The sequence below is a fragment of the Mytilus californianus genome, unplaced genomic scaffold (genome assembly GCF_021869535.1).
Source record: "Mytilus californianus isolate M0D057914Y unplaced genomic scaffold, xbMytCali1.0.p SCAF_8, whole genome shotgun sequence".
Lineage (NCBI taxonomy): Eukaryota > Metazoa > Mollusca > Bivalvia > Mytilida > Mytilidae > Mytilus > Mytilus californianus.
In genome coordinates, this window is record NW_026262734.1 from 929,227 (window position 1) to 956,092 (window position 26,866).

Below are 26,866 nucleotides of genomic sequence, written 5' to 3' on the forward strand. Positions count from 1 at the left end.
CGGGAGCTAACAGGTGCTAAAGGGTAAGCACACCTAGCTTCGCAAGACGCAATAATCGCACTGCAGATTGGTCTAAAACGATAGATGATCAGGATTGACAGATTTGATAGGCAGAAGATATTTGATTACTTGTTGATGAATATAAACATAAGGAGATGTGGTATGATTGCCAATAAGACAACTGTCCACCAAAGTTCAAATGAAGTGGATGTAAGCAATTACAGGCAACCGTACGGCCTTCAACAATGAGAAAAATTCATACCGTATAGAAGTTCATTGTTTCCGAACCATAAAGCCAAGGTCATACTTTTCTATAGCATCAACTTTATTCAAGCTGAAATGAAACACCAAAGCGTAAATTCATAATGAAATATATTTGCCCGAAAATCTTGCCTTTAATTGAACATCTGTAGATTCATTTACACATCACATCCGGTATCATATCGGAATGCTTTTTTCCTAGTTATTAAACCACAAACCATTCAAACTCCTGTAGATCTCATTTAGTGTGAGCTATATTTTTTAATAAAACAATGAAACGTCAGAACAGTAAAACAACGTGTCTTGTGAAAAATAGTCTATTTTGGCTATACTTTTGGTCTTTTTGAATTTATTTATCAGCCTCAAACTTCAATAAACAGACATGGTTTGTCAAAATTAACATATTAGGTCAAAAACAAATAATCCTGGAATTCATACTTTTGAGATGATTCTAGACATGTTAGACAAATGTTTACAATTGACACTTGAGAGAGAGTTGATAGTCTAGAATCGATACATTTAAATCAGGGATCATCTCAAAAGTTTGAATTCCATGATTGAATTATTTGGTACTTATAGCTTTTAAAACATGACTACCAAAAAAATAATGTAAAATATTTGTTTTAACAAATAACATCTTAGCAACAATTGGAATTGAAAGTCTTTCAATATTTTCTAAATTAAACATGATTTTTGGTTGATAACTGCTTGTGTAAAACAAGTGACAAATTCTTCAATCGATTGGTTGTTTGATTGGTAGGTGTTTTGATTAATTGTTCGATTAGCTGATTGGTTGATGGAATGATTTATTGATAGACAAAGTGCATAACGCAAAGAGACGAATTTTTCATATTGAGTAATTCAATGATTGATTGTTTGGCGTCCAGTGACTAATATTTAACGATATTTCCGTCTTGAATTCCATCATCCCTCCTACAAAAACAGAAAAGGCGGAGTCCACTTCCTCGAATAAATGCACGGTGACAGGCTCTAGGTAAAAGAAAAAAAATGGGAATTATCAGATTTCAATCTTTCAATAAACCCAATATTATGAAGAACTTGATGCTACTTCATGTTTTGCAACCAACTTAACAATCACTTTACTAATAATCATGTTAGAAAATGTACAAAATGAACTTCATTCACAAACATTGATATTTATTGGAAGCAATGTTAGAAAAGCCAATGGTGTATTATTGGTGTTCCGAGTTAATTAACAAATGAGTTATTACTTTTAAAATCGTGAAGCCTTTCAAAATTATGATGGTTCTATTGATTTGGTAGTAAAGTACAAAATCAAATCTGGACTCTTCAATTACAAAATGTCAGTGGAGATGTCACTACTAAGTGAAAGTGACCAATTTGATCTAAAATGGCCAATTTACAAATAGTAACGATACAAAACAGTACCCAAAAGGATTATTTACCTTTATCAAAATTCTAGTTCCGAACTGTGACGCAGGGACTTTTTTTTGTATTGTAATTTTTTTATTTTTCAAGATGAAACATGTGAAATTACATACTACAGTATTAGACACAATTATAAATAATTAAGTAACACTTGTAAGATCGATCAAATCATAATGGTATAATAAGATATAAATATTACAATTGATCTTGTTAATTAAATGCTGCTTCTAACAATTGCCACTTCTGATCCATTTTTACTTTTTGTGCAGGGGTTAAGAAACATACAGAGTATTTATCTATATTAATAATATATTTTAAATATTCTATCCCCCCATATTTTGTGGGGAATATGTTTTTACATCTACATTTGTATGTATAGTATTTAAATAACAACAAGATATTATTAACGGTTTTACTGTTGACAAAATCCTCAGACACACCTAAAATGACTTCTTTTGCACTGAAAGGCAAGACAATGTCATAATTTCTAATTCAGTCTATAATGGATAGTCAGACATTTTGTGTAACATTACATTCCAAAAAAATGTGAAAAATATTTTCTCTGATATCTGAACAAAATGTACACAGTTCAGTTTCTTTTAATTTACATTTCAATAAAAATGAATTACATGGTAAAATTCTATGAACAATCGTAAACTGAATATTTTGTAAAAACGAATTTCTGGTTATAATAAAAGGCATGGAGTAAATAGTATTCCAATCTTTGATCTGCATATTTAAATCTATTTCACATTTATTACGGGAAGATAAAGCTAACACTTTATTATCTTCCAAAAATAATTTATAGAAAAATTTACAAGATTTTGGTTCTTTTTTAATTTTATCTACCAATTTATTATCAATATTATCCGATTTAGAGCTTCCTTCTATTATACTTTTCCATCTATTTGGAATTGCACTCATAATACCATAGAACTCTACAAAGTTAGTATTGATATTATACTTTTTTAAAATTCTCAATATGAGAATAATGTATTATTATCTGACACCAGATCATTAATAAAAAATACACAATTTTCAATATATTTAAACTTAAAAATCATCTTGATGTTTTGGTTCAGCCATATGGACTTGGCCAGAATATCAGCATTGTTTTCAACTTTAAACTTATTTTGCAACTTGAAAAAATTTACCAGAATATCATGCCAAAAGGGATTGACCTTTTTTACTAAATAAAGCAATCCATCTTGACTTAAGTGTAAAATTTTGTCACCCCAAATTTATGTATATAACTAAGCAGCAAAACTTTCCAAGAGGAGTAATTTTGTGGGTCTAATAATTTATACAGCCAAGACATTTTTACACTATAGCAAAACTAGTAAATATTAGGCATCTTAAGACCGCCATCACAGTGTTGGAACATTATCACTGTTCTCTTCACTTTATCTGGTTTTCCTTTCCATAAAAAAATTGCCGCAGGGACTTGGCGAGAAGTATTATTGTATCAAAAGAATGTGTGGTTGATATGAAACTACGTTACGGTCAACTTTTAGACATCTGTGGAGTCAAGAAGGGTCAAGTTCTCAAGACGATATTCAAGTGGCCAATGCCCTCGGTCTATACCTTTGAAATGTCTGGTTCTAAAGTTTGCCGTAGGGACTTGCCGAGGAGCACCAAATATGTAAGTTCTCAATCAGACGTGGCTCATTTCAAACGTATTAATCGAAGCCATTGCTCCCTTAAATATAATTGAATCCGGGCCCGTCTGGAAACCACAGGGATTTAAATATGCGCCTGGGATAGATTGCAAATGTTTTACCATGTATTTAATCTTAATTTTAATCTGAACGCCTATGTGAATAATGCACCATTAGTGCACGGCTGTATGCCAATATCTAAGTCATGTGTCTATCATTTGTACTGGTACAATCAATAAATTCGTTTGATGTGTTTGAGCTTTTGATTTTGCCATTTGCTTAGGGACTTTCCGTTTAGAACTTTCCCCGGAGTTAGGTATTTTTGTTATTTCACTTTTTGGTAATGTTGCATATCGTGTTTATTTAGACAAAATATAATTCTTCGTAGGATTTTCATTGAATGTACTGTCTCATTTAAAAAAAAAATTATTCACACAATATGTATCACCAAATGTTTGCATTTCGTGTATAGGAGATATTTATGCTGCGTTCACACGTAATTCGAATTCGATTCGCATTTACTAATTCGAATTAGTTTAATTCGCATTCGAAACGTTTTACGTCCAAACGTAATTTCTAATTCGAATTGCAATACGCTTTACTATCCGAACGACGTTAACTTTTAATTCGTATTAACAAAAACGCATTTCTAATGCGAATTGGATAATGCGATTTAGCCAATTCGAATCAATTCGAATTAAAAAAGAAGAGTGTGTGAACGCGATTAGCGAATTCGATTCGCATTCGATTCGAATTCAATTCGAATTAAATGTACGTGTGAACGAGGCATCATTAAAAAAGATTTTAACTGAAATACGGGATTTTGTAGTTTTTTCTGTTATACACTGCATCTTTCTTATTCCTTTTAATGAAAACATATAAATATAATAGCAAATTTGCTCGTTATTCGTAGATTATCTTATTTTCTATTTTCACGTTGTTTCTGTACCTCCTAATCTTCAGTAAAAAAGAAACGAGAAAAAGAGAGGAAAACATGACTTTATAGTGTACATGTGTTTGTATAAAATAATAAACATTGGCCTCCGAAAAAGTTGCTACTGGTATCATTGTTATATAAATGAATTGTTATCTTATCAATCAGGTCAAGACGGGAAAATGTCGAATTCCGTTGTATTATAGTGACAAGTAGTTAAGATTTTAATATTTTAGGAACGTTTGAGTCGTATACATTTTTTTAAAAATTTTAAACATATTATAAAAACTGCAATTGGCTGCTGGAAAAATGTGGCAGCGTGGCTTAATCGGCTGCTAAAAGTGGCTGCCAGCTTGAGCCTCATACAAATGAAGCTAGTAATAGTAAAAGAAAACATCCACTAAGAGATTATTGCAAAATGTTTTAGCAGTGGTTGTTTATACATTTTCACTAGGACTTAAACCTCCAAACCAAAAGGATGTTCATCTTTTGGCTTGCTTTTATCTGCAAACTGCTTTAGATTAGTATTTGGTTAATTCTTATCATTAAAAAGGTGTATAGTTCAATTAGAGAAATAAAAAAAAAGAGAACTCAACGGAATGAATAAAGATTGTGCCGACAGTTTGCAGAAAAAAAAGTAATTTTGAATCTGCAGTGCTGTAAAAGTCTCCGACGTGGGCTTAATTTTTTTTCTAGTAGATTTTAACAAGGAATTATTTTTGTGGAAAGGTTATGATTGGTTTTCGTTTTGCGTGTACAATAATTATGTGAAACAACTTACAAATTCAAGATGAAATAGGTGCAATTTGGGTACCCTCACGTTAACTCTCATCAGATCGATACAGAAAAAACGTAACAAAATCGTTGTTGTTTTAGTATTTTGATTTATTTTAAAAGTGCACGAAACCTTGCACTGGTGTTCATGCATCAAATCTTTATTTTGTTTTGTGGTTTTTTTTGTTTTTTTTTGTTGCTTTTTTTTGTATCCAAATTTCTTGTATAAAAGGTTGTTTATACATATTAACCCCAAAAAAATTGCGTCGTGACATCAATTATGCATACTTGACCAAATCCCTGAATAATCACTGATGATACGGTTCCATTTTGTTATAAACCTTTAAAAAAAGACATTATGTGAAAACGGTATTAGAACGCCAACGTCGCACAATATTGTGCAGTTTCTAACGTCTTGGCAATTTTGAATATTGGCAGCTTTGAAAAGTTTCAACAAGAATAATTATTCAATTATGACCAGCCTACCAATTACATCTATCGTTAAATTGTTTTGGTCCTTAATATGCATGTAGCATTTGTTACTGGACCTTAGCCAATACATTCATTTATTTATCCGACTGTGTTTAACCATCTGGCTGCTGCTGATTGGGTTACATTTTGAATAATAGGGTATACGGTAAATGAACGTCTGCGACTTCACATGGCCAAAAAGAGGCGAAAGATACCAAAGTCACATTCAAACCTTCAATATATGACGTCACGCCCTGATGGCGTAACATTGGAGATCCAATGCAGAAAAAAAGCACTATATAATCTTCGGATTTTATTTGAAAGAGATGCAGTAATGAACAAGCGATTGCATAAATTAAATATATAGATAGATATTATATAAAAATAAGATGTGGCGTGATCCACAAAAGACCAAATAACAGCAAATAACAACTATAGGTCACCGTACGGCCTTCAACAACGAACAAAGCCCATACCGCATAGTCAGCTATAAAGGTCATGCAATGTTACTAGTGTATAACACATTTCAAACGAGAAATCTGACGACCTGATTTATGTACAAAATAATGACCAAAAACAAGTATGATATATAGCAACAAACGACAACCACTCAATTACAGGCTCCTGACTTAGGACAGGCACATACAGAATGTGGCAGGGTTAAATCAGTTTGAAGGCGGCAACCCTCCCTCTAACCTGGAACAGTGGTGTAACAGTACAACATAAGAACAAACTATAAAAATCGGTTGAAAAGGGCTTAACGTCACCATGGTCACAGTACCCAATTTGCACCGAATACCCAAATTGCAACTATTTAGCAAAAATAGCAGCGAAAATCTTACAAGTTTTCTTAGGGATTAAACAGTTTGTCTTATTTTTTATTTGGCATTATGCACGGCTTTTAGATAGGTAAATATATTTTAATATTCACAAAACGTGCACAGTATACAGTATCAACAGATGAACTATTCACTGGAAAAGTTAAATCTACAGAAACGTCGCCATGCGACGTCCACAAAAAGTAATCTTTTAAAAATGGGCAAATAAAATATGTTTCGTGCATCCATTTCATAAAAAATGAATAGTAAACATGTCAAACCCATCTATTTCTATGATTCAATATAGATTCAAAATCAATTTGATGGAACTATATAGTAAATAAGGATACATCTACAAAATAGAAACTTTTGTCTGGATCAATAATAAACGTAGGTGAAATTTGTCAAAATAGGTGCAATTTGGGTACCCTTACGTTAACTCTCATCAGATCGATACATTAAAATCCGAATTATGTCCATCCAGCACATGATCGCACAGAAGGTGTCGACACATGTGTTCCTCCGGCAGAAAACCGTTTAACCTAGTTCAGCAAATAACGGTTTATCCCTCTTGTTGTCGCTAATTTTATATGGTTGCATTTTGTGTGGCAGAAAGTACGACAATTGGACGTCTCTGACTTCACTTTCCCAACAATGACGTCATTCGATATATATGACGTCATAACCTAGTGACATTTAATTGGAGATGCATTATAGAAAAATATTACATGGTTTTTAATCTTCGTAAGAAAACACATTTAGAATCTGCTTAAAATTTTTTATGACCTTTCTATGAGCTATTGAAGTCTTCTATGAAAAGAAAAGTGGGTAATAAGGGGCAAAATATTTTACCCTGTATCGTAGGAAAAAACCACACGGACTTCGAACATCTGAAAAAAAATCCTAAAAACCTGACCTGACTATATCCTTTAACAAATACTTTTTTTTTATTTTGGCAATTTTTGCGTTCTTTTTGGACATTTTTGCAAAAACAAATTCCGCGGGTGAACTAGGGCGGGTTGTTATTTTCACCGGTTAATTAACCAATCAAGATTTTGGTCCATAGGAATAATATTAGTTGTCACCTGTCTAAATTCCGTACATCACTTTGTACACCAAAATAGCGAATGTATTTCTAAAGAAGCGACCCTTTACTCATTTTTATACCGTGTTGTAAAATTGAACAATTCTTACGAGGGATTCCCTCTACATTTTCAACACCGATGGTGGTGCCCATTGTCAATTTTTTTTTATATTTATTTTTTTTTTGGGGAGGGGGGCGGTGAATTGAGGTGGGTGTATAAGTTACATAGGGTACAATTGTCCTAATACGGGAATTTTATTGACCCGATAAATTCCGTATTAGGACCATTGTACACTGTGTAACGAATTTAACCTGATTTTATTATCACACAACTTATTTATTGTTTTTTCCATGATAAATTCCGTATAAGACAATTGCACACTGTGTAACGAATTTATTCTGATTTGTTTATGACACCACTTATTTATTGGGTTTTTTTTCCATGATGACCTCCGTATTAGGACAATTGCAGACTGTTTTGACGAATTTATCCTGATTTTGTTATCCCACAACTTTTTATTGTTTTTTTTCATGATAAATTCCGTATAAGACAATTGCACACTGTGTAATGAATTTATTATGATTTTTTTTATGACACCACTTAATTATTGTTTTTTTTCCCCATGATAACTGCCATATAGGACAATTGCACACTGTTTTAACGAATTTATCCTGATTTTTTTATGACACCACTTATTTCCAACATATGTCACTTTTGGTTTTGTTTCATATTTAGAGCTCAAAAAACCTTTTTCAAGTTTATTATTTGAAATGTGAATGGTATAAGGGAGATAATTCGAATTGACTTAATAAAAAATTGCCCTTAAATTTATTAGGACAATATTAGTAAATCAAATTGCGAGAAATTACTCTTAATTAGGATAATTGTTTACACCCGAGTAGTTAACCAATTAGATTGCGAGATATTTACTTTTTAAGAAATAAGCAGTTTATATATTTTATAGTGTGTCTTTCTATGTTGTGATGTCACACTATTGTTTCAGAAAAAGGGTGAAGGTTTGGTACCATTAAAACGTTTAAACCCGCTGCATTTGTTTGCACCTGTCCTAAGTCAGGAATCTGATGTTCAGTAGTTGTCGTTTTTTGATGTGGTTCTTAAGTGTTTCTCGTTTCTCGTTTTTTATATAGATTAGACCGTTGATTTTCCCGTTTGAATGGTTTTACACTAGTAATTGTTTGGGGCCCTTTATAGCTTACTGTTCGGTGTGGGCCAAGGCTCCGTGTTGAAGACCGTACTGTTACCTATAATGGTTTACTTTTATAAATTTTGACTTGGATGGAGAGTTGTCTCATTGGCACTCATACCACATCTTCTTATATCTAGTTGTATTTGTTTATATATTTAAGAAATTTTCTGTTCTTGCATTCTTGCATTTGAAGTAGTTCTAAGACTATTAAATTTAATTCAACTTGTATATACTCGAGACAACTTACTATAAAAAAAATTTCAAGTAGGTTTTTTATTGCATTTACCGATTTAGGCGTTTATGTATACTCGGCACCTTCTTTTTTTACTTGGAATCGGGTATTCAGTCGTTTATGGATGAGTGATGTATAATAAAATGAAAAAATACGATCTCATGCAAATTCGATTAATTTTTTGTTTTACCTTTTTCACGCTACACTTTGCTTTTTTGTGTGTACACATGTTGGTTCTTTGATTTCTTTTCATGAAACCTTGGTATTACAAATACTCTAGGATGAGCTGGACTATAAAAAAATTGCCATGGCGAACGATCTTAATGGAGACGGGTTCGTTTCAATGAGAGCATTTCATTTGCGCAATTTTTTTAAAAATCCAATGTTTCATTTACGCCACACAGTTATATAATATTTCATTTGCGCCAAAAATAAAAAAATAAATTTGCGCCATTTTACAGGTAATATATATAACGGAAAAGTTTAAATATTCATCGCTCCATCGTGAACAAGATTTGTTTCTACAATATTCCTTCTGGATAATTGAGATCAATTGAGTGAGTGCATACTCATTTCTAATAAGTCTGTTATTTTTTATGACCACACATATAGCTTTATAGGTTATATGTTCTGACAAGTGGAGACAAGTAGTTTAGGTGTACCAAAAAAGGAAATGGGAGAAAGAAAAAACGGACTATCTTTTGTAGAAGTATTGTATGCACATAAGAGGCGAAATTTCAAGACATGAATACATCAGGACCGTCGCTTACAAGTTTTGTGCCAGAACGGACATTGTTTTATTGCAGTGTATAGTGCTTTCTTTTAGGTTTGATGATCACGTTGATTTATAACAGGACTGTGTTTTAACATCACTCGTATGGTTTTACGATGACTGATTTCTGATGAATATGTTTTCTTATGCAAACAGTCTTTATTATTAAAAGAAGTCTTTTTAATACTATTTACCTGTATTTACCTGTACTATTGGCGCAAATGAAAGGTTTTATTTTTTGGCGCAAATCAAATATAGTTTGTGGGGCAAATGATAGGCGAGTGACATTTTTCAAAAAGACGCTTAGTTAACGACTTTAATGCACCGACCTAACATAAGGCTATATAATATATCATTCGAAAGCTTTTTAACTGTACTTTCTGTTTTGCCAGGTCGTCAATAATTCGTACGGTACAATTTTCGCTAAATCAAGGTCAAAGGTCAAAACTGAGCATTCCTAAATATTACTAGAATTAAACAAAATGCCCTTTTCTGGTACTAGTACGATAATTTTTCTAAAAATTATCTGAACCTCATAAAACAAAATACCATAATTCAAAATCAAATGGAAACTAAAATGTTGATTGCGCAAAATTTACAGAAAATTGCATTTCTTGAAAAAACTTCCAAAAATGATAAAATTGCAATAAAAGCTGAATATTTCCTGCGGTTTGCATATTAAAATGTCAAAAATAGAATAGATTTATCGTTTATAGGCCAAGGGAATTTTTTCATCATTTCAAACTGCAAATAATATATGATATAGGTCAGGATGCAGCCTTCTAATGAAACGTTTGCAGTTGCCCTAAACGAACACATTCTGCAAATAGGAATAATTTTGCTTTTTTTTGGCTAGATAATATTGTCAATATCGGCAGAAAATGATTAACCATATTTGAAAAAAGGGTAATGGAAAAACTTTAAGGAACAAAAAAGGTATATTTAGTAAAAATTAGTTTTCTGATGTCGAAAGACATGTTACGAATTTTGTTCTCGTTCAATATTTGAATGAAAACTGTTTGTACTATGCGCTTTTCAATAACAAATCCGGTAAATTCCTTTTAATGTTAGCCCATTATTAAAAACATTATTAGTTGTTTTATCAAATATGAATGAAAATTAATATTGTGGAAGATTGAATACCATTCCTAAGCGACAGCGATCACCACCGGGTTTAGGAAGTGTTCGTTCATTTCGGTGAAGTGTTTTAAGGAGTGGTGTTTGTCTGTGTTTGTCTGTTCTACTTTTTCGCCTTGGTCATGCTGTCATCTGTTTTTCTTCGACTGTGGTTTGAGACTGCCTCCTTGTTATTTTCTTCCGTCTTTCAACCAAAGAAAAGAGAACCAGATAGTTCAAAGCTGAGCGAATAAAAGACAACAGAACTTAAAACTCAGATATCGATGCAAGATATAAGAAAAAAGTTAAACAACAAAAGTACCGAACTCCAAGGAAAATTTAAATCGGAAAGTCCCTTATCAAATGACAAAACCAAAAGCTCAAACACATCAAACGAATGGAAAACAATTGTTAACAACATCTCTCTCTCTCTCTCTCTCTCTCTCTCTCTCTCTCTCTCTCTCTCTCTCTCTCTCTCTCTCTTTATATAATCTTGTCCCTACGTCCATTTTTCTTTGTTCTTTCCATTTACATATCCATCTGTTAGTCTAAAAAAACTTTGTAATGAGCAATGTTCCTCCTACACTGCTTGGTAGATTTTAGTGAAGTTCAAAGTTTAAAAGTGCACATATGGAGGTTGTACATAAAGGGATTTTTTTCATAATACAAATATTCAAATAGAGTTAAAAATAGTAAGCACTTCAAATTTACCATAACATACATGCTTTTAAGCTATCTCATAAAGTTAACCCCAATCTAATTAAAATGTAGATCTCTTATTTCGTTATCCTCATATGATACATGAGCAGGCGAGTCGTGATTGATCTGAATTTAAGTCAGATTGTTTTAACCAATGTTTTTTACACATGTACATACCATTTTGTACGTTTTTTTTTTATCAATGTCAACTCATATCACTTATTATTGTTGAGAAATCTTCGCACCATTAGAAACCCAAACGAAAAAAATATAAAAATAAAGTGAGAAAATCACCAAAAATCGTTGTCAGATCAACAACAGAGGGCTTAGTGGAAAATAAATATGCACAAAAGAAATTGGAGTTTAGATGACATAAAACCAGTCAAAAACTGCATGGATAAATTCAACCACGATTTTCATTTCTCACAATTGTATAAATATTTTAGAATAAAATAACTTCATTTTTACCATATATATTCTTAATGTACATGTACTATCTTTAATATGCCAATGTTCAATCAATGCTTGACAGATGATCTACTAAAATAGCGTTCTGTTTTTCTGAATGCCTTAAAAGAAATTATTATGTGGCACATCTACATTGAAATTTTAATGCAAAACCATGGCCAATTAAATTTGTAATAAAAATGGTTCAAATGCATTTATATTTCAGTTTCTATTAAGCAAATTTAGTTGTAACATGTAGCTGAAGTAAACATTAATATCAAAACTGCTTTGTTTGGTAAGAGGTTGCCTACTTTTACAAAAGGCTATTGATGCTGATTGGTAGATTTTTTGTTGTGACACCTACACAGTAATTTCGTCCTTGATATTAATAGAGATAACTAAATTAAATGTATTATTGACGGGGATTGCCAGTTTTCCTGCCAAAGGTTGGTGGTTCCTTGGCACTCCGTGGGTCCCCATCAATGAAACTGATCACCGCAAAATACTTTAGAAGCCAATAGTGCTGAAAATTGCGTTAAACACCAACAATCAATCAATCATCTTTATATTACAATGAACTAATATGGTAACTATTCAGGAAGTGTAATGTAAGTGAATATAATTGCAACATATCTCAATTGATATACAAGAAATTACGTAGTTGGATAGGATTAAATTCTTCGGCCAGGTACGAAGAACATGTTCAATGGCAAGATATAGGAAGATGTGGTATGAGTGCCAATGAGACTACTCTCCATCCAAGTTACAATTTATAAAAGTAAACCATTATAGGTCAAGGTACGGCCTTCAACACGGAGCATTGGCTCACACCGAACAGCAAGCTATAAAGGGCCCCACAAAATTACTAGTGTAAAACCATTCAAACGGAAAAAACAACGGTCTAATCTATATAAAAACGAGAAGCGAGAAACACGTATGAACCACATAAACAGACGACAACTACTGTAATCAGATTCCTGACTTAGGACAGGTGCAAACATTTGCAGCGGGATTAAACGTTTTAATGATACCAAACCTTCTCCCTTCTCTGTAACAATAGTATAACATCACAACATAGAAAAACACACTATAAAATATCAATTGGAAGGCTTAACTCAATCAAAAAACGTAAATAAACACACAATGAACGAATAAATTTGACCTGTGACACCTGAATGCAAATACACAGTTAATAAAAAAATTACAAGGGATAAATAATTAAAGTCAAAAGTAAATAAACAGGTTTTAACAAATTTAAAGTATGATATCACTGTGAAATGTCAAATAATTTTTAGAAAATCATCACTTTTGAAAAAAACCTGCGTCATATTATACACAGGTAAATGAAAATAATTTTATTGTTAAGTATACTTCTTCTTCTGTGTGTATAAAATTTTCCGTTTAGGAATACCAAGACATTTCTTTAATATCAATAAAACTAATCTAACACTTGGTACATATGGGGTGAATATCAACAATAAAACTATACAATTAGTGCTAGATAAAACTTCCTGTACAGGTCCAAGAACAGCATCTAAGGAAAAATGAAATAATTTTGATGTTCATAGTACGAAGAAGTGAAAATTTGTAGTGATACCAAATAATCAAAGCTGGTATATAGACAAGATCCATGTTAACATTAAATAACAAAAATGCATTACAAATAGTATCAACAGGTTAAATTAAAAAGAAAGTACGATTTGAGAGTACTCGCAGTTACTGACAGCTAGTTAAAAGCCAAAACAATTAATAATAAAAAATCATGCATCAGAGACTTATAATAGCTTTCACTTCTTTAGTCAATGCACGACGCAGTATAGGCAACAAAGAAAACATATCAATATTGAAATATCAAAGTTTCGCTCCTAAACTTTCCCCTAAAAGCATGAATTTCTTTTGTATAATATCCTTAAACCTTATTGCACTTTTAAGATTTGTGTTTTACAACCTAATATTGACTACATACAATTTGTTTAACATAGATCAGCTAAAAAGGCTATCTTTTTGCTGATGGTGGTATTTTGGGCAACTGCATGGGTTGTTATAATTGGCTGTTTAATTAACAAGAAGCGTAATTGCAGTAATTTGATGATGTCCAAAACATTCTTAGCACTAAATAAAATATGTTATTTGGTTTTATGGTGAATAACAATTGAATCACAGACACAAATTTTGGTTTTCACACATTCTTATCATTTTCACTGGAAATTCTGGAAAACGGCGCTATTTATTAAAAATCCGACATAAATATATCAAAATGCTTTTTAAAAGTAACTATTAACATCTGTTCTAACAGATTTTCACAATTCCATACAAAATATTATAATTCAGAAGACAGAATATGCAAAAATGCTGACATAATGTAAAATTAGAAATTGTCTGTCCTTGACCTTTCATCGTGATTTGACGGAAACTGCACCATACGAATATTTGACGACCGGGCAAAAAAGATAGTACAGATGATATGCTTTCGAATGGTATATGATTTAGCCGTATGTTAGGTGGGTGCATTAAAAATGAATTTATGGTTAATGGCATTCGTCTATGAAATGCCAATTGGCTCAAAAGCAAAGCACCGGGTTCAATGGGGATGGATAGTCGACTCTTTTAATAGTTATTTCTATTAAATGACGATTAACACAGTTTTGTGTTTGCAGGTAAAACTTTATAGTAGATAGTGAGAAACCGCCAATGGAAAAAAAGATTAATATCAGAAGTTGACTCCTAAAAGAAGTCATTGCCATTCAATGACAACTTTAAACATCATAATTTGGTGATTGTTGCAAAACCTATAGTAGAGAGAGAAAACTTTAATCAGGAGCCTTGCCTTCTGTGACTCTTTTTTCCAATTTCTTTCGTTTTCGGGTATAGGACAATAATGTAGACGTAGAGAAACGTTTAACAGCACAACAGCCAGCAAGACAAGATCTACAAATGAGTATTCTCGTCAGCTGCTTCATTACAAAATGTATTACCCTCAAAGGACATTGTTAGCCTTCTTGCCTTTGTAAAAACTGTAATAGATAAAGATTTCAAGATTGTATTCACAACTCAGACACATACAGGCGTACAAGAGGACAATATTATGACAAACATAATATAATACATAGCGAGACAGGACAGGCAAAACACAAACACATAATGTGGTATTGGATATTGATTAAAGTATTGATAATTATGTCACCCCCATCGTAATAAGGGTGATATATTGTTATTGTTACGATTTTACATTCCACTTTTCTGTCCAGCTTAGTTTTCGGAGATGACTTGACACACATTGAAAAAACTGCACCATAAAAACAATCCCCATGTGCATTGGAATTTTCAAGATGGCCGCCGTTGCCATGGAAACGGCAAAAATGTTATAAACCGAAAAGAGATTCAAAATGAATGAAATTGTGCCATCCATCTTCAGCACTTTCAAAATGGCCACCGTTGCCATGGAAACCGTCCAAATGTGAAAAAACAAATCCTTGGTTAATTCACAGTTAATCAACCTTTACAGATATGACCCCAAAACCTACCCCCTGAATTGAGGGTATGCACTGTACCATAAGAAACATTAGTGAAGATTATCCCCACTTGATTACAGATGGCGCTGTGGTAGATCAGGTCCAACAAAATACGTTTGTATGATAAGAAAGCCATCCCCTTACTGAAAAATCAGCCTTCAGGCGAACTGTTGCGGCAACTTTACCGCAACTACTGATGGATTAACAGAAAACATTACATTGTTAGAAATCAAATGTCCATATACTTCACGAAATGAACTTATCACACCTAAATTTGTTCCTTCCTTGTCCAAAGTAAATAGGGAGTTGATTCCGTCTGCATAAAAAATTGCCACTGTATGTTCAATACGGACATCTATTGTCTGCCGCCTCAAGGGGAATAGAAATATGGTCACCATTTGTCTTCCTCCGATCGACAGTAAAACCCGTGCCAAAGTGGGACTTTCGTTTGGCTGTGCAGGATGTGTATACAAGTTCGCAGCCACGCCCGGTCAGAATTGGAACATTATATCAAATGTCTCGTGTAAAGAGAGTGCAACGCTCTTTGCACCTTAAGAACCTTTGCAACAACTCTGTGAGGGGTCCGTAGGTGTCCTGTTGCAAGGCTAAATTTCTGCCCCTATCCAATATACCATCCTTTTCCCGTGGCAGTTTAAATTTTCCCTAGCTTTATCCTGGATGACCTCTATTACAAGAACTACGTATTGCATTTATTGTTAATTTTTCTAGTCCTGAACATGCATTACATATTTGCCACTTGACTTTAAGCAACCAACCAATCAATCAATTTCCTGCCAAATAGTATAACTAATATATTGATGCAGTTTATGGGAGTATTTGTTGATTTCTTTGTTTGTAATTTGTTGATGATTCTATTACTATGCATATATATTATGTTATTGTTCGTCTGATAAAACGAACATAAAATATTTAGAAATAAGAACCAAACACTATTTGGGATATTGGCTCGCCTGGACAGTACAGTTAAGCAACTTCATTAATTTTATTTACAATGCACCAATGTTTATATCTGTCTGCACGTCCTTAGCCGCTGCCTCAACATATCATTAATCAATACACAATCTACAAAAGAAATAATTTTTGTTACCTATCTTTTCAAGCATGTATATCTTAAATACGTCCACTTCAATCATAAGTAGGAATACATCAAATACAAATTTGATAAAATATAAGTGGATTGGTGAGGTGGGTCAGAAATGACCAGACTGAACTGTCCGAAGTCAAGCGTCGAATGACACATGATTTATTACACGTTCATTGTGTGTGTTAATTTACGTTTTTTGATTGCGTTAAGCCTTCCAATTGATATTTTATAGTGTGTTTTTCTATGTTGTGATGTTATACTATTGTTACAGAAAAGGGAGAAGGTTTGGTACCATTAAAACGTTTAAACCCGCTGCAAATGTTTGCACATGTCCTAAGTCAGGAATCTGATTACAGTAGTTGTCGTCTGTTTATGTAGTTCATACGTGTTTCTCGTTTCTCGTTTTTATATAGATTAGACCGTTGGTTTTTCCGTTTGAATGGTTTTGCACTAGTAATTTTTGGGGCCCTTTATAGCTTGCTGTTCGGTGTGAGCCAATGCTCCGTGTTGAAGGCCGTACCTTGACCTATAATGGTTTACTTTTATAAATTGTAACTTGGATGGAGAGTTGTGTCATTGGCACTCATACCACATCTTCCTATATCTACTTATATCTAGTCATGTGACAAATGTCAAAACAAATACACGTGTTGTCACGAAATAGAAGTTCCTACATAATATAAGTTCCAAATGGAAAAAAATATTCTAGAATAGTATTTCCACTGAAATAAATATTACAGTATATGTTCCTAACGGAATAAATAGTATAGAATATGTGTTCCAACAGAAATAGATAGTATGACATTGTTTATAACAAAGTTTCCAGTGGAAATTCTGTTAGGCGGAACAAATATACGTTGACAGTGTTCAGTATAACATTTATAAATACATAGTACAATGATCGACGATGCTAGGGACTGTCTTAAAATTGTAATAAAATTGTATATATCGATATATTTTTGACAAAGACAAACATATATATGTGTAGGAACAATTAAAATTTAAAAATTTAAATCGAGAGGAACAATATTTTTAATAACGGAAAAACATACACCAGCAATAGGTAAATTAATATTAGTTCGAGCTGATGTAACAATTACAAATTAGGGGCTGCCTTGGTAAATTATCTGTTGCACTTTGATTGGGGGCTGATTTGTAACTGAAGGGTGAGTAGGAAGAATTTAAGGGGGCCTTGTAAAATTTTAGGAATGGAAAGAATATTCAGTTTTTAATGCTTCAAATGGGTGGTAGGGGTATCACAATGTTTTCAAAAGGTTTGAGCAACTCTGTTTTTCAAACAAGCAAAATAGCATGGCTAATTGATAAATACACTATTTTTCCTTTATGGCCTAGAGATGCGTAACCAAGAGACGTACACTATACCATGTGCTGCCCATACAATATAAAAATGTAATATTTTGGCACAAAGAAAATGATTTCCTATCGGCTTAATTCTTAAGACCCCAAAAATTTTATATCTTTAGAAGTTGAGTTATTTTCCATCCACTAGAATGCTTGAAAATAAGAATTTCGTCATCTTAACAAAATTTTTAAAATGAAGAAAACATATTTAGGATTTGAAAATTTCACTTTTTTTATACCTGCAATATTCGAAATTTGTAATGTAAGTATTAACACAGACAATCACACATATAATGACAAAATGAAATATCATAGTTTTCAAATTAACCTAGAATTATAGAATGTTTTTAATTAAAAAGAACAAAGCAGGTATTGAGTACGGGGTGGACGCAAACATTTTATACCTCTAAAGTATCGCCTAAGTAATATCTAAATACCAATAGATACCTTGAAGATTGCTCCTTGGTATAGGTTGCAGTCTTGTAATTGACTGCTCCATAGTCTTAAATGCAAAACAGCTGATTTTTTAAAATAAAAAAATTAAAATGCTACATAGACATTTTTTGTTCATGTTCATATCATGTATGTAGTTATTTGAAATTGTGATTTAATCGAAAAAAGTGGGTCATTCCACGAAGGATAAAAGTAGTGTAACCTTTAAGTCAAAACTATTTTTTCAACTTTCTGTTTGCTGTTTTTACTAGGCCGCACCACTTACAGTAAAAATGGCCGCACCACTTCCAGTTAAGAGGCTTGTATAGGGTATATTGGGATACGGGATATTTGCCATTTTAATTTTAGGGATATAGGATATTTGTCCTAAAAATAAATGGGATATGGGATATTGATGCATTTTAAGGGATATTGAATTTTGAACATGAAAAAAAATGTGGAATTTAAAAATTAAGTACAGAAATATTTACATCTCACTTGATAAAATTGCCAAAACTAATTTACTAGAAAAGGTCATTTTAGTGCTTTGTTGATTTTCATTGAGTTATTTTCATTACATCATAATTCCAGACAAATGAAAGCAACGGCAGTAAGAGTTATTGGTGTGCAACATCTTGTTTGTAGCATATTTGTGCATAACCACGTTATATACACACTGCATCAACAGACATTAAAAAGGGGGATTTTTTGCCTACCATGAAATTGATGATATACTTTTATTTACGATGAGATTCTTAGAAATGGTACAATTGATTGTTAGAAAGTTAATGGCATTTCTTCAGTTACAACAACAGATGAACATGGAATAACCTCTTTTAGGATATATTTCTCAGATATTGATGACAAAACAGTAAAGGAAATAAATGTAGAGACTAAAGTTGTCAAACGATTGGCAGATACAGGTAGAGCTGGAAGTGAAGACGGATGTCAAACGACTGCTCAATTTCAGCAACCTACTTCTGTGTGTTCAGAGAAGAATCGTGTTTGTATGTGATACTGCTGTTGGTCAAGTGAAAATGATAACCCCTAGCAGTAGTTTACTCATATATTTAGAAATTTAACACAAACTCTTGTCAACATTTTGGTTTACTAAGGACAAACAGAATTTCTCAATAGATGATGCTATTTCAAGACTAGCTGACATTGATGGCTTTCTTTGTCTTTGTGACATTGAGATTAAAACAATGACATCAGAAAACCATGCTCAAAGTCCAGATGGTGCAAATTCAATGCAGACGAAACATGATATTTCACAGTTAATCACTGCGTTGAAAAGTCTTAGGGATGTTGTGAATGAAACAGAACCTTTATTCAAGACAAAATTCTCGATGAAAAGTACATCCACAACCATTGTTGAAAACCTTTTCTATGAGATGAGAGCAATTGATGACACACCAGTAATGATACAATTCGCTCGCAAATTTTCAAATTGTATACGAGAACTGTTTTAAAAAATCACACAGATGTGTTTCTTGTATTATACTAGTGAGTATTAACATTATGAAAATGTTTCAAGTTATTGCTTGAATCATCAAAATGCAATGAGAGAATGGAAAGTAGAAAATGGACAGTGTGTTCGCCAGTTAACGATAAGAAATATGAGGACCAAAGACCACGCAGGAACTCTTCTTTTGCATTAAGGAAACCTCCAGATGTTCATGAGCTAGATTTTTCAAAATTAAAAGTAGATGTACCAGAAATTGTAAGTACTACAGTTGAAATCCAGGAAACCAGAAATGTAATCTACAGCAAGGGATCAACAGTATGTGTTTTTAAACGTGATATTAAAGGTCTACCATCTAGTTCTTTTTTCATTGTCATCACATCAGATTGCTATAAAATGCCTGATGATGCCAAATTTGTTTCGGGAAAGTGGTTTGCTCAGGACAAAATTCCCCCTCTTGATTTCGTAGAGTGTACTATGCAGAAACATCAGAAACATTTATAGTAAAGAGTGTTATTGAAATTTTACTATTAGACGACTTTCAAGCTGAAGACTTTGGCACAAATATCGATTTTGTCATCAGCAAATTAAAACATAACTAAATTTGTATTCTTTTCAAACGGTGTTTGGAATGTATAAATAGACATCAACGTTCATTTTCTATATAGAGATTACTCTATCTATATCCTAACTATCCTACTGCCTGTCGAAACTTTAAATTTGGCATTGCACAAGCCATGTCTTCTTTGACTGTTCATGACGTTAAAACACTAAATCCTTGGGATGTGTTTTTAAATTAGTTGATTTTAGTCTGTGATGCATTTATTGTTTTTGGCTTTTAACTAGCTTTCTGTAACTGTCAGTACGCTCAAATCGTACTTACGTGTTAATTTGACCTGTTGATACAAGTTCAGTATGACGATAAATTTTCACTTTTGTTCTCGTACTGTGAATAACAAAATTATTTATTTTGTAATAAAAATATTTCCGTACTCCATGTATACCTTACAACAAAATTATTTTAATCGACCTGTGTACGTTATTTTATTTTGCGGCTTTTGTCCAAGGTTATGGTTGTCTTTCTGATATTGGTTTACATCTAACCCCCTTGTTTTTATTAATTTTTTAACTTTTTATTTACATTGTGTCATAGATCAAATTTATTCGTTCAATGTATGTTCACTTGTTTAAATATGTCTTTTGATTGAGTTAAGACATTTCAATTGATATTTCATAGTGTGTCTTTCTATGTTGTGATGTTACACTATTGTTTCAGGGTAGGGTGAAGGTTGGCGCCTATTAAAACGTTTCAACCCGCTGCATTTGTTTGTACCTGCCTTAAGTCAGGAACATGATGTTCAGTGGTTGTCGTTTGTTGATGTGGTTCAAAAGTGTTTCTTGTTTCTCGTTTTTTATATAGATTAGACAGTTGGTTTTCCTGTTTGAATTGTTTCACACTATTCATTTTTGGGGCCCTGTATAGCTTGCTGTTGGTGTGAGCCAAGGCTCTGTGTTAAAGGCCGTACTTTGACCTATAATGGTTTACTTTTACAAATTGTGACTTGGATGGAGAGTTGTCTCATCGGCACTCATACCACATCTTCTTATATCTATATAAGATCAGATATGAATGATGTCACATTACAAGAAGAGGTGAAGAAGGATTTAGAAGAGGAATCTGCAACAATGTTGACCGTTTACCCACGAGAGGAAAGAGGAGGCGAAAATCTCGATCTGACACTGCCTTCATGTTTTACTGATTTAGTGATAATTACTTTTTAATAACATGTTTATCTCAACAATATTTTTTTATTTATCCACTGACGTTACAAACGCTTAATTATATATTGGTTATTCCAAAGACATATAGATTTAAATTTAAAGGCCTCTGGTTAATTCTGAATGATTACCTTTTCTCTGTGATAAAGCCAACATCCTTACTACAACACATACAACATGTATTTACGAATGTTGTATACAAAAATGGGTTTGGGAATGAATTAATGATTTTTTGGGATATTTCCAAATAGTTTTAGGGATACGGGATATTTGTAAAAAATATTTATTAGGATATTAGGGGTAAATATTATAGGGATATGGGATATTGGGACAAAAACTTAAAGGGATATGGGATATTGATACCCCCCTAAACAAGCCTCAGTGAACATGATATCCTTCCACTTTCCTGGATTGATATCCCAAAAAAGATACACGATTTTTTTTTAAATCTATAAATATGTTTCAATTCAGCATAAACTTTCAATTAAGCAGAAAAAAATTAGTCAAGAAAAAAATTCGGAAAAAAATTACTATTTTATTTCAATCCATGTTTTGACATGCACCGGAAACTTGAGTTGTAATACAAGACTGGTACCTATATTACATCGTCTGTTACGTCATTAGTTATATACCGGAAGAGGCTTATTCCTCGTTAGTTTTTCGGGACCTCTCTTGATGGTCTATCTGATGACCTTAAACTAACCCTATCAATGCTACACATCCCCCAGTTTTATATAACTAGGCCCCTCTATTGAGGTGGGCCCTGTGAATTCGACAAAAATCAACATTTTAGCAAATTTTACTTTCTTGAATAACAAAATACTGACATAATACTTAATTTATAGAAAATATACATCAATTTAAAAAGTAAACAACCAATCCCCCCAGACAGACCCTTTGTATCAATGGGTCTACTGATACACTAAACGTTAACACAATATGTTCCCAACAAATTGGGAACCCAGTAAATTGTGAATTGTTCTTCTCTGGATCAAAAACCAACTTCCCCCTTTCTTATACAAACTAAGTCCTGGACACTTAGTGGCTGCAAGTCCTCTACACTAGTAGCACGATTTCAGTCTGAAACGGTCATTTTGGTCTGATCATATCTTAATCGACTGGATTTACCGCTAGAGAAAAACGTCAAGACTTTTAAGAACTTTTCAGACGCCGTTCCGATCGATAGTCGCATCAGGTAAATCAGTCCGTTAAGGCATGTCAAGATAAACAAGACTGAATCTTCTAGCGAGCTGTTAAGATCCGTTACGACTGATTCAGTCTAAATCAGACCATGGATACAAAATTACGTCAAGATGTTGTCAGACCGTGTTCAGTCGTGTTCAGATTTAAATAATTTGGACACAAAACGGGTGAAACTTTCCCAGTGTGTATCAGGGGTTGTTCCCCTTCAAGAGTAAAATACGAATTAGAAAGAAGACGGTTTGTGTTACTTTTCTACCATGTCTACTTAATTAAAAAAAAAAAAATTGTAATTCTTACTTTTTCCTATGTAATTATAAAACATTTTTTATATTAAAAAAAATATATTGCTGTTGTTTTTTATTTAAATATTTTGCGATCGTGTTTGACTAGTGCATTCGACTTTCCTAAAGCCGTAAAGGTATCTTTTATTTTTTTATTCTGTCTATTTAGAGTTTTTTATAACTTGTTTTACATGCCAGAAGCCTTCGTTTAAAATTAGAGTTTATATATTATTGGAGATGATGGTTTATGAATTCATAAATTCAAATTTATATTTGAAAAATATTTGATAAATTATCATGATGATTATGCGGAAGTGAAAATGTTCCGTCGGTGTATGTGAAGTAAATTTAAAGAATATGACTAAGTTACATATATATTATACAGCATAATGAAACTGGTTTAATTTGAATTACTATCCATTAGGAACATTTTCCGATAATAATTAATCAAATCTGTCAAGTTTTATTAAAAACGGAAAACAATTCTTCACCCGTAAACGATTTAACGTTACTGTACCCTTTTATTTTTGTTGCATTCTGTCGGCGGAAAAGCAGGTCGGCAAACTATATTTTACACAAAATCGTAGAAGGGAAACTTACGGTACAATATAAGCTGAGCTGAATATTGCAATCGGTGAGTAGAAATGAACAATATTTTAAAGCATGTCCATCAGAATAAATAAATCATGGATCCAAGATTTTGAAGGAAAAATCTGCACATTTGTTCCTACACTGGCTACAGGTATGAATCAACGTTCTATATCATCGCACTCGTGCATAGTGGCATGTTCCAAGGCAACGTTAGGATTTAGGCTTGTAAAAAGTTTATGCATCGTTGAAATTCATGTATGACACCATTCCCCTCCCCTTTGTCATGTTTATGAAATTATGTCATTTAAACCCTTAATTACGACTTATGTACTTCAAATGTACATCCCAAGGGTGACAATTGAAAGTAATAGAAAAAAGGTTACTCTTGGTCTTCATCCAGTGGCGGGGCCGGGGGTTCCTGGGATTGACCCCCTTTTTTGGAGGATCAATGCATTTGAAAGGGGACCGACCCCCTTTATCCTGGGTTGGGACCCCCCCCCCCCCCCTTTAAAAATGGCTGGATCCACCCCTGTTCATCGTCTTAATGTTAAACCCTAACATGTGGTGCATTGGTTTGGTTGTGCGGGATGGCCTAATACAGGACCTATACATATTGTATGTCAATGTTTTAAATTTAAGGTTCATCTATACACTTCAACAAAAATAGCTGTGTTTACACCATGAAATTTTCTCTGAATGCTGACAAAACTGTGTAATTCTAATAGTTTTAAATCCTGGCAGCACCAACAGGATATAATTTTATTCTGGTATTTTGGATATATATATATATAAAAAATACAGGTTTTAAAAGTTATCTAAGTATTGATTTATCAACATAAAAATGGGTAAATAACTAATATAAAATAAAGAAAATGTGTGGTCTGGGGAAAATAAACTGCAAAGCATTATTTAATACAAGTTGTAATATGTAAAGTCAGAGACATATATACACAGAGATATATATGTCTCTGGTAAAGTATACTGGGTAACTTTGAAAATGTCAAATTAACTCAAGGTTTAATACTAAATATTAGAAGGAAATATATGCCTTTTTTAGGTTGCTTAAAATGTTAAAAGAGAGGGTTAACCTTTGGATAAAGATTCTTCATTTACATGCTTTACCTAAAAAAGGTTTATTCATTTATGACACAAAATTCTTTCATATATATATATATATATATGCACTTGACAAAAGGAAAGTCTGTAAGGTAGAAACAGTGCATTTATTTCTGTTTTTTTTTTAATCAATCTTTAAACTTAACTTTGTAGTAATTTTATTCCTATCAAAATGATCAAAAGAAATATCAGCTGTTGTGTTTTAGAGAGAAATAACTATGTCAGACTTTAAAGAATTGATCAAAACAAATGTAAAGTGCTAGCCTCAATTAGACAGTAACCCTTCAATGAAGTACACACATGAGAAAACATTAATGTAGAAAGAGAGACAATATCTTTTTAAAAATAGAACCCCAAAGAAAGATTTAATCTTCTTGTTATACATGTTATATGGGACTTATATATAAGTTCAATTGTATAAGTCATAAATACAGTTGTATTAGTCATAGAACTTTGTTATCAAGCAAATTAGACTTGACGGTTTTTCTTCTAGATAAATACAAGTAAATATATACAATATTAGATTAGTTTCAGTACTTTATTCTTAATGTATATTTTTTTTTTGTAGAATTCACATTGGTTTGAGCATGATTCCCAGCCAGATTATGAAGCCGGCATATACATGATATAGGAAATATATATAGATGTCACTAAGTAACTCTCATAGCTGCTAATTGTGCAACAGTGGATAAATTCATAATTTTGTGTTTACTTATTGCTTTTGTAAATAACAAATAGGGCTTACAGCATTATGCCATGATGTTGATGGGATGTTCGGATTAGATTGGACAAGAAGAAAATTGTGCATTGAACACCTAGCAAACTTATAGTTTGTAAGAAAGACTACATTACTTGATGACAGTGAATACCTTTGATATATTATTCATTTGAAATAACAATTTGGAATAAACATGATAAAGAGAATTCATAGTTTTCTGGGAATATTAATAGTGCATCATATCTGAATTCCATGAATATCTTGGATAGTTATTCATTTAGAATAGCAAATTGGAATAATGAAAATTCATAGTTTCAGTGATTACTAATAGTCAAATCAAATCAAACTTGTAGTGCCATATAAACCAACTTATACGATTTGTGACAAAAACAACATTAATAATTATATACATTAAATGACAAGAAAAAAGCATGTATAATCATATTAAACAAACTAATGAAAATAGTTCAAAATTCAATTATGAGTCCCCTATCCTTAGTGCCAATGACTTTTTTTATAAAGGAACATATGCTTTCTATCTGTTTTTGTGTTGATGGGCAAAGAAGATTTATCATTTTTTCATTTTCATTGAGGCTATTAAAATTTTCTATACTTTTAGCCTTTGTTAATTTTTCAATAAAAACTGGTCTAATGGTAGCGTTTTTCCTGCAATACAAAAGAAAATGTTTTTCATCCTCAATTGTATTGCAGGACTGACACAACCAGTTTTCCCTAGGGATTTTTAGGTGTCTCCATAGTGCATCATATCTGAATTCATGAATACCTTGGATAATTATTCATTTAAAATAAGAATTTGGACAATGAGAATTTCTGGTTTCTGTGAAATTTATAGTACATCACATCTGAAGTTAATGCTGTCATTGCTATTGTGAGCTACATGTACCACCAGGGGGTGTTAAACAACTTTGACTACCCATGAGGGTCTGTCACAGCCCTCGCATGCTTGTTGGTTAGTGTCAAATGACTGCTTGTTGTACTTATAAGAGTCTGAATGTACAATATTGATAATAGTATAAATTATTGGTCATACTGAAACTTGCATTTTATACTGGTCAAGCATATTAAACAATACATGTACTTCAAAGTATCATTTTATTGTCTCACCTACGACAAAAGTTGGTGGTATATGCAAGAAATAGGTATTACAATCTGGGGGTGATGATGTACATGTAAACTTTGTTTTAAGTTTTACATTTTAAAAGCTAAAAGATCTGGATGCTTCTTATCTTGTATTCAGATAGCTAATATGCTATGAAGTTTCAGTCTGTCATTATACTTAAATGTCCATTGCACCTGACCTCATTTTCATGGTTCAGTGACTGTATGAAAAAAATACTGTTTTTTTTTAACAGTGAAATGCTCTCTTATATGAGTAATTGGATACATTTTTTTGTATA

The 26,866-nt window shown here is 32.5% G+C and overlaps 1 protein-coding gene and 1 long non-coding RNA gene across 2 annotated transcripts in view; both read left to right on the forward strand.

The window, feature by feature from the left end:
• LOC127711826 (uncharacterized) overlaps positions 1-2,181 on the forward strand; it is a 197,330-nt gene extending 195,149 nt beyond the window's left edge. The window contains exon 15 of the mRNA XM_052217980.1: positions 2,168-2,181. Within this exon, the coding sequence (XP_052073940.1) occupies positions 2,168-2,181 (14 nt within the window). The remainder of the gene's footprint in view (positions 1-2,167) is intronic.
• Positions 2,182-23,317: 21,136 nt separating this feature from the next.
• On the forward strand, positions 23,318-26,066 carry LOC127711523 (uncharacterized). The gene is made up of 2 exons (XR_007986777.1): positions 23,318-23,657; positions 25,299-26,066. It is a non-coding gene; the product is annotated as an uncharacterized LOC127711523 (long non-coding RNA).
• The last annotated feature ends 800 nt before the right edge of the window (positions 26,067-26,866 follow it).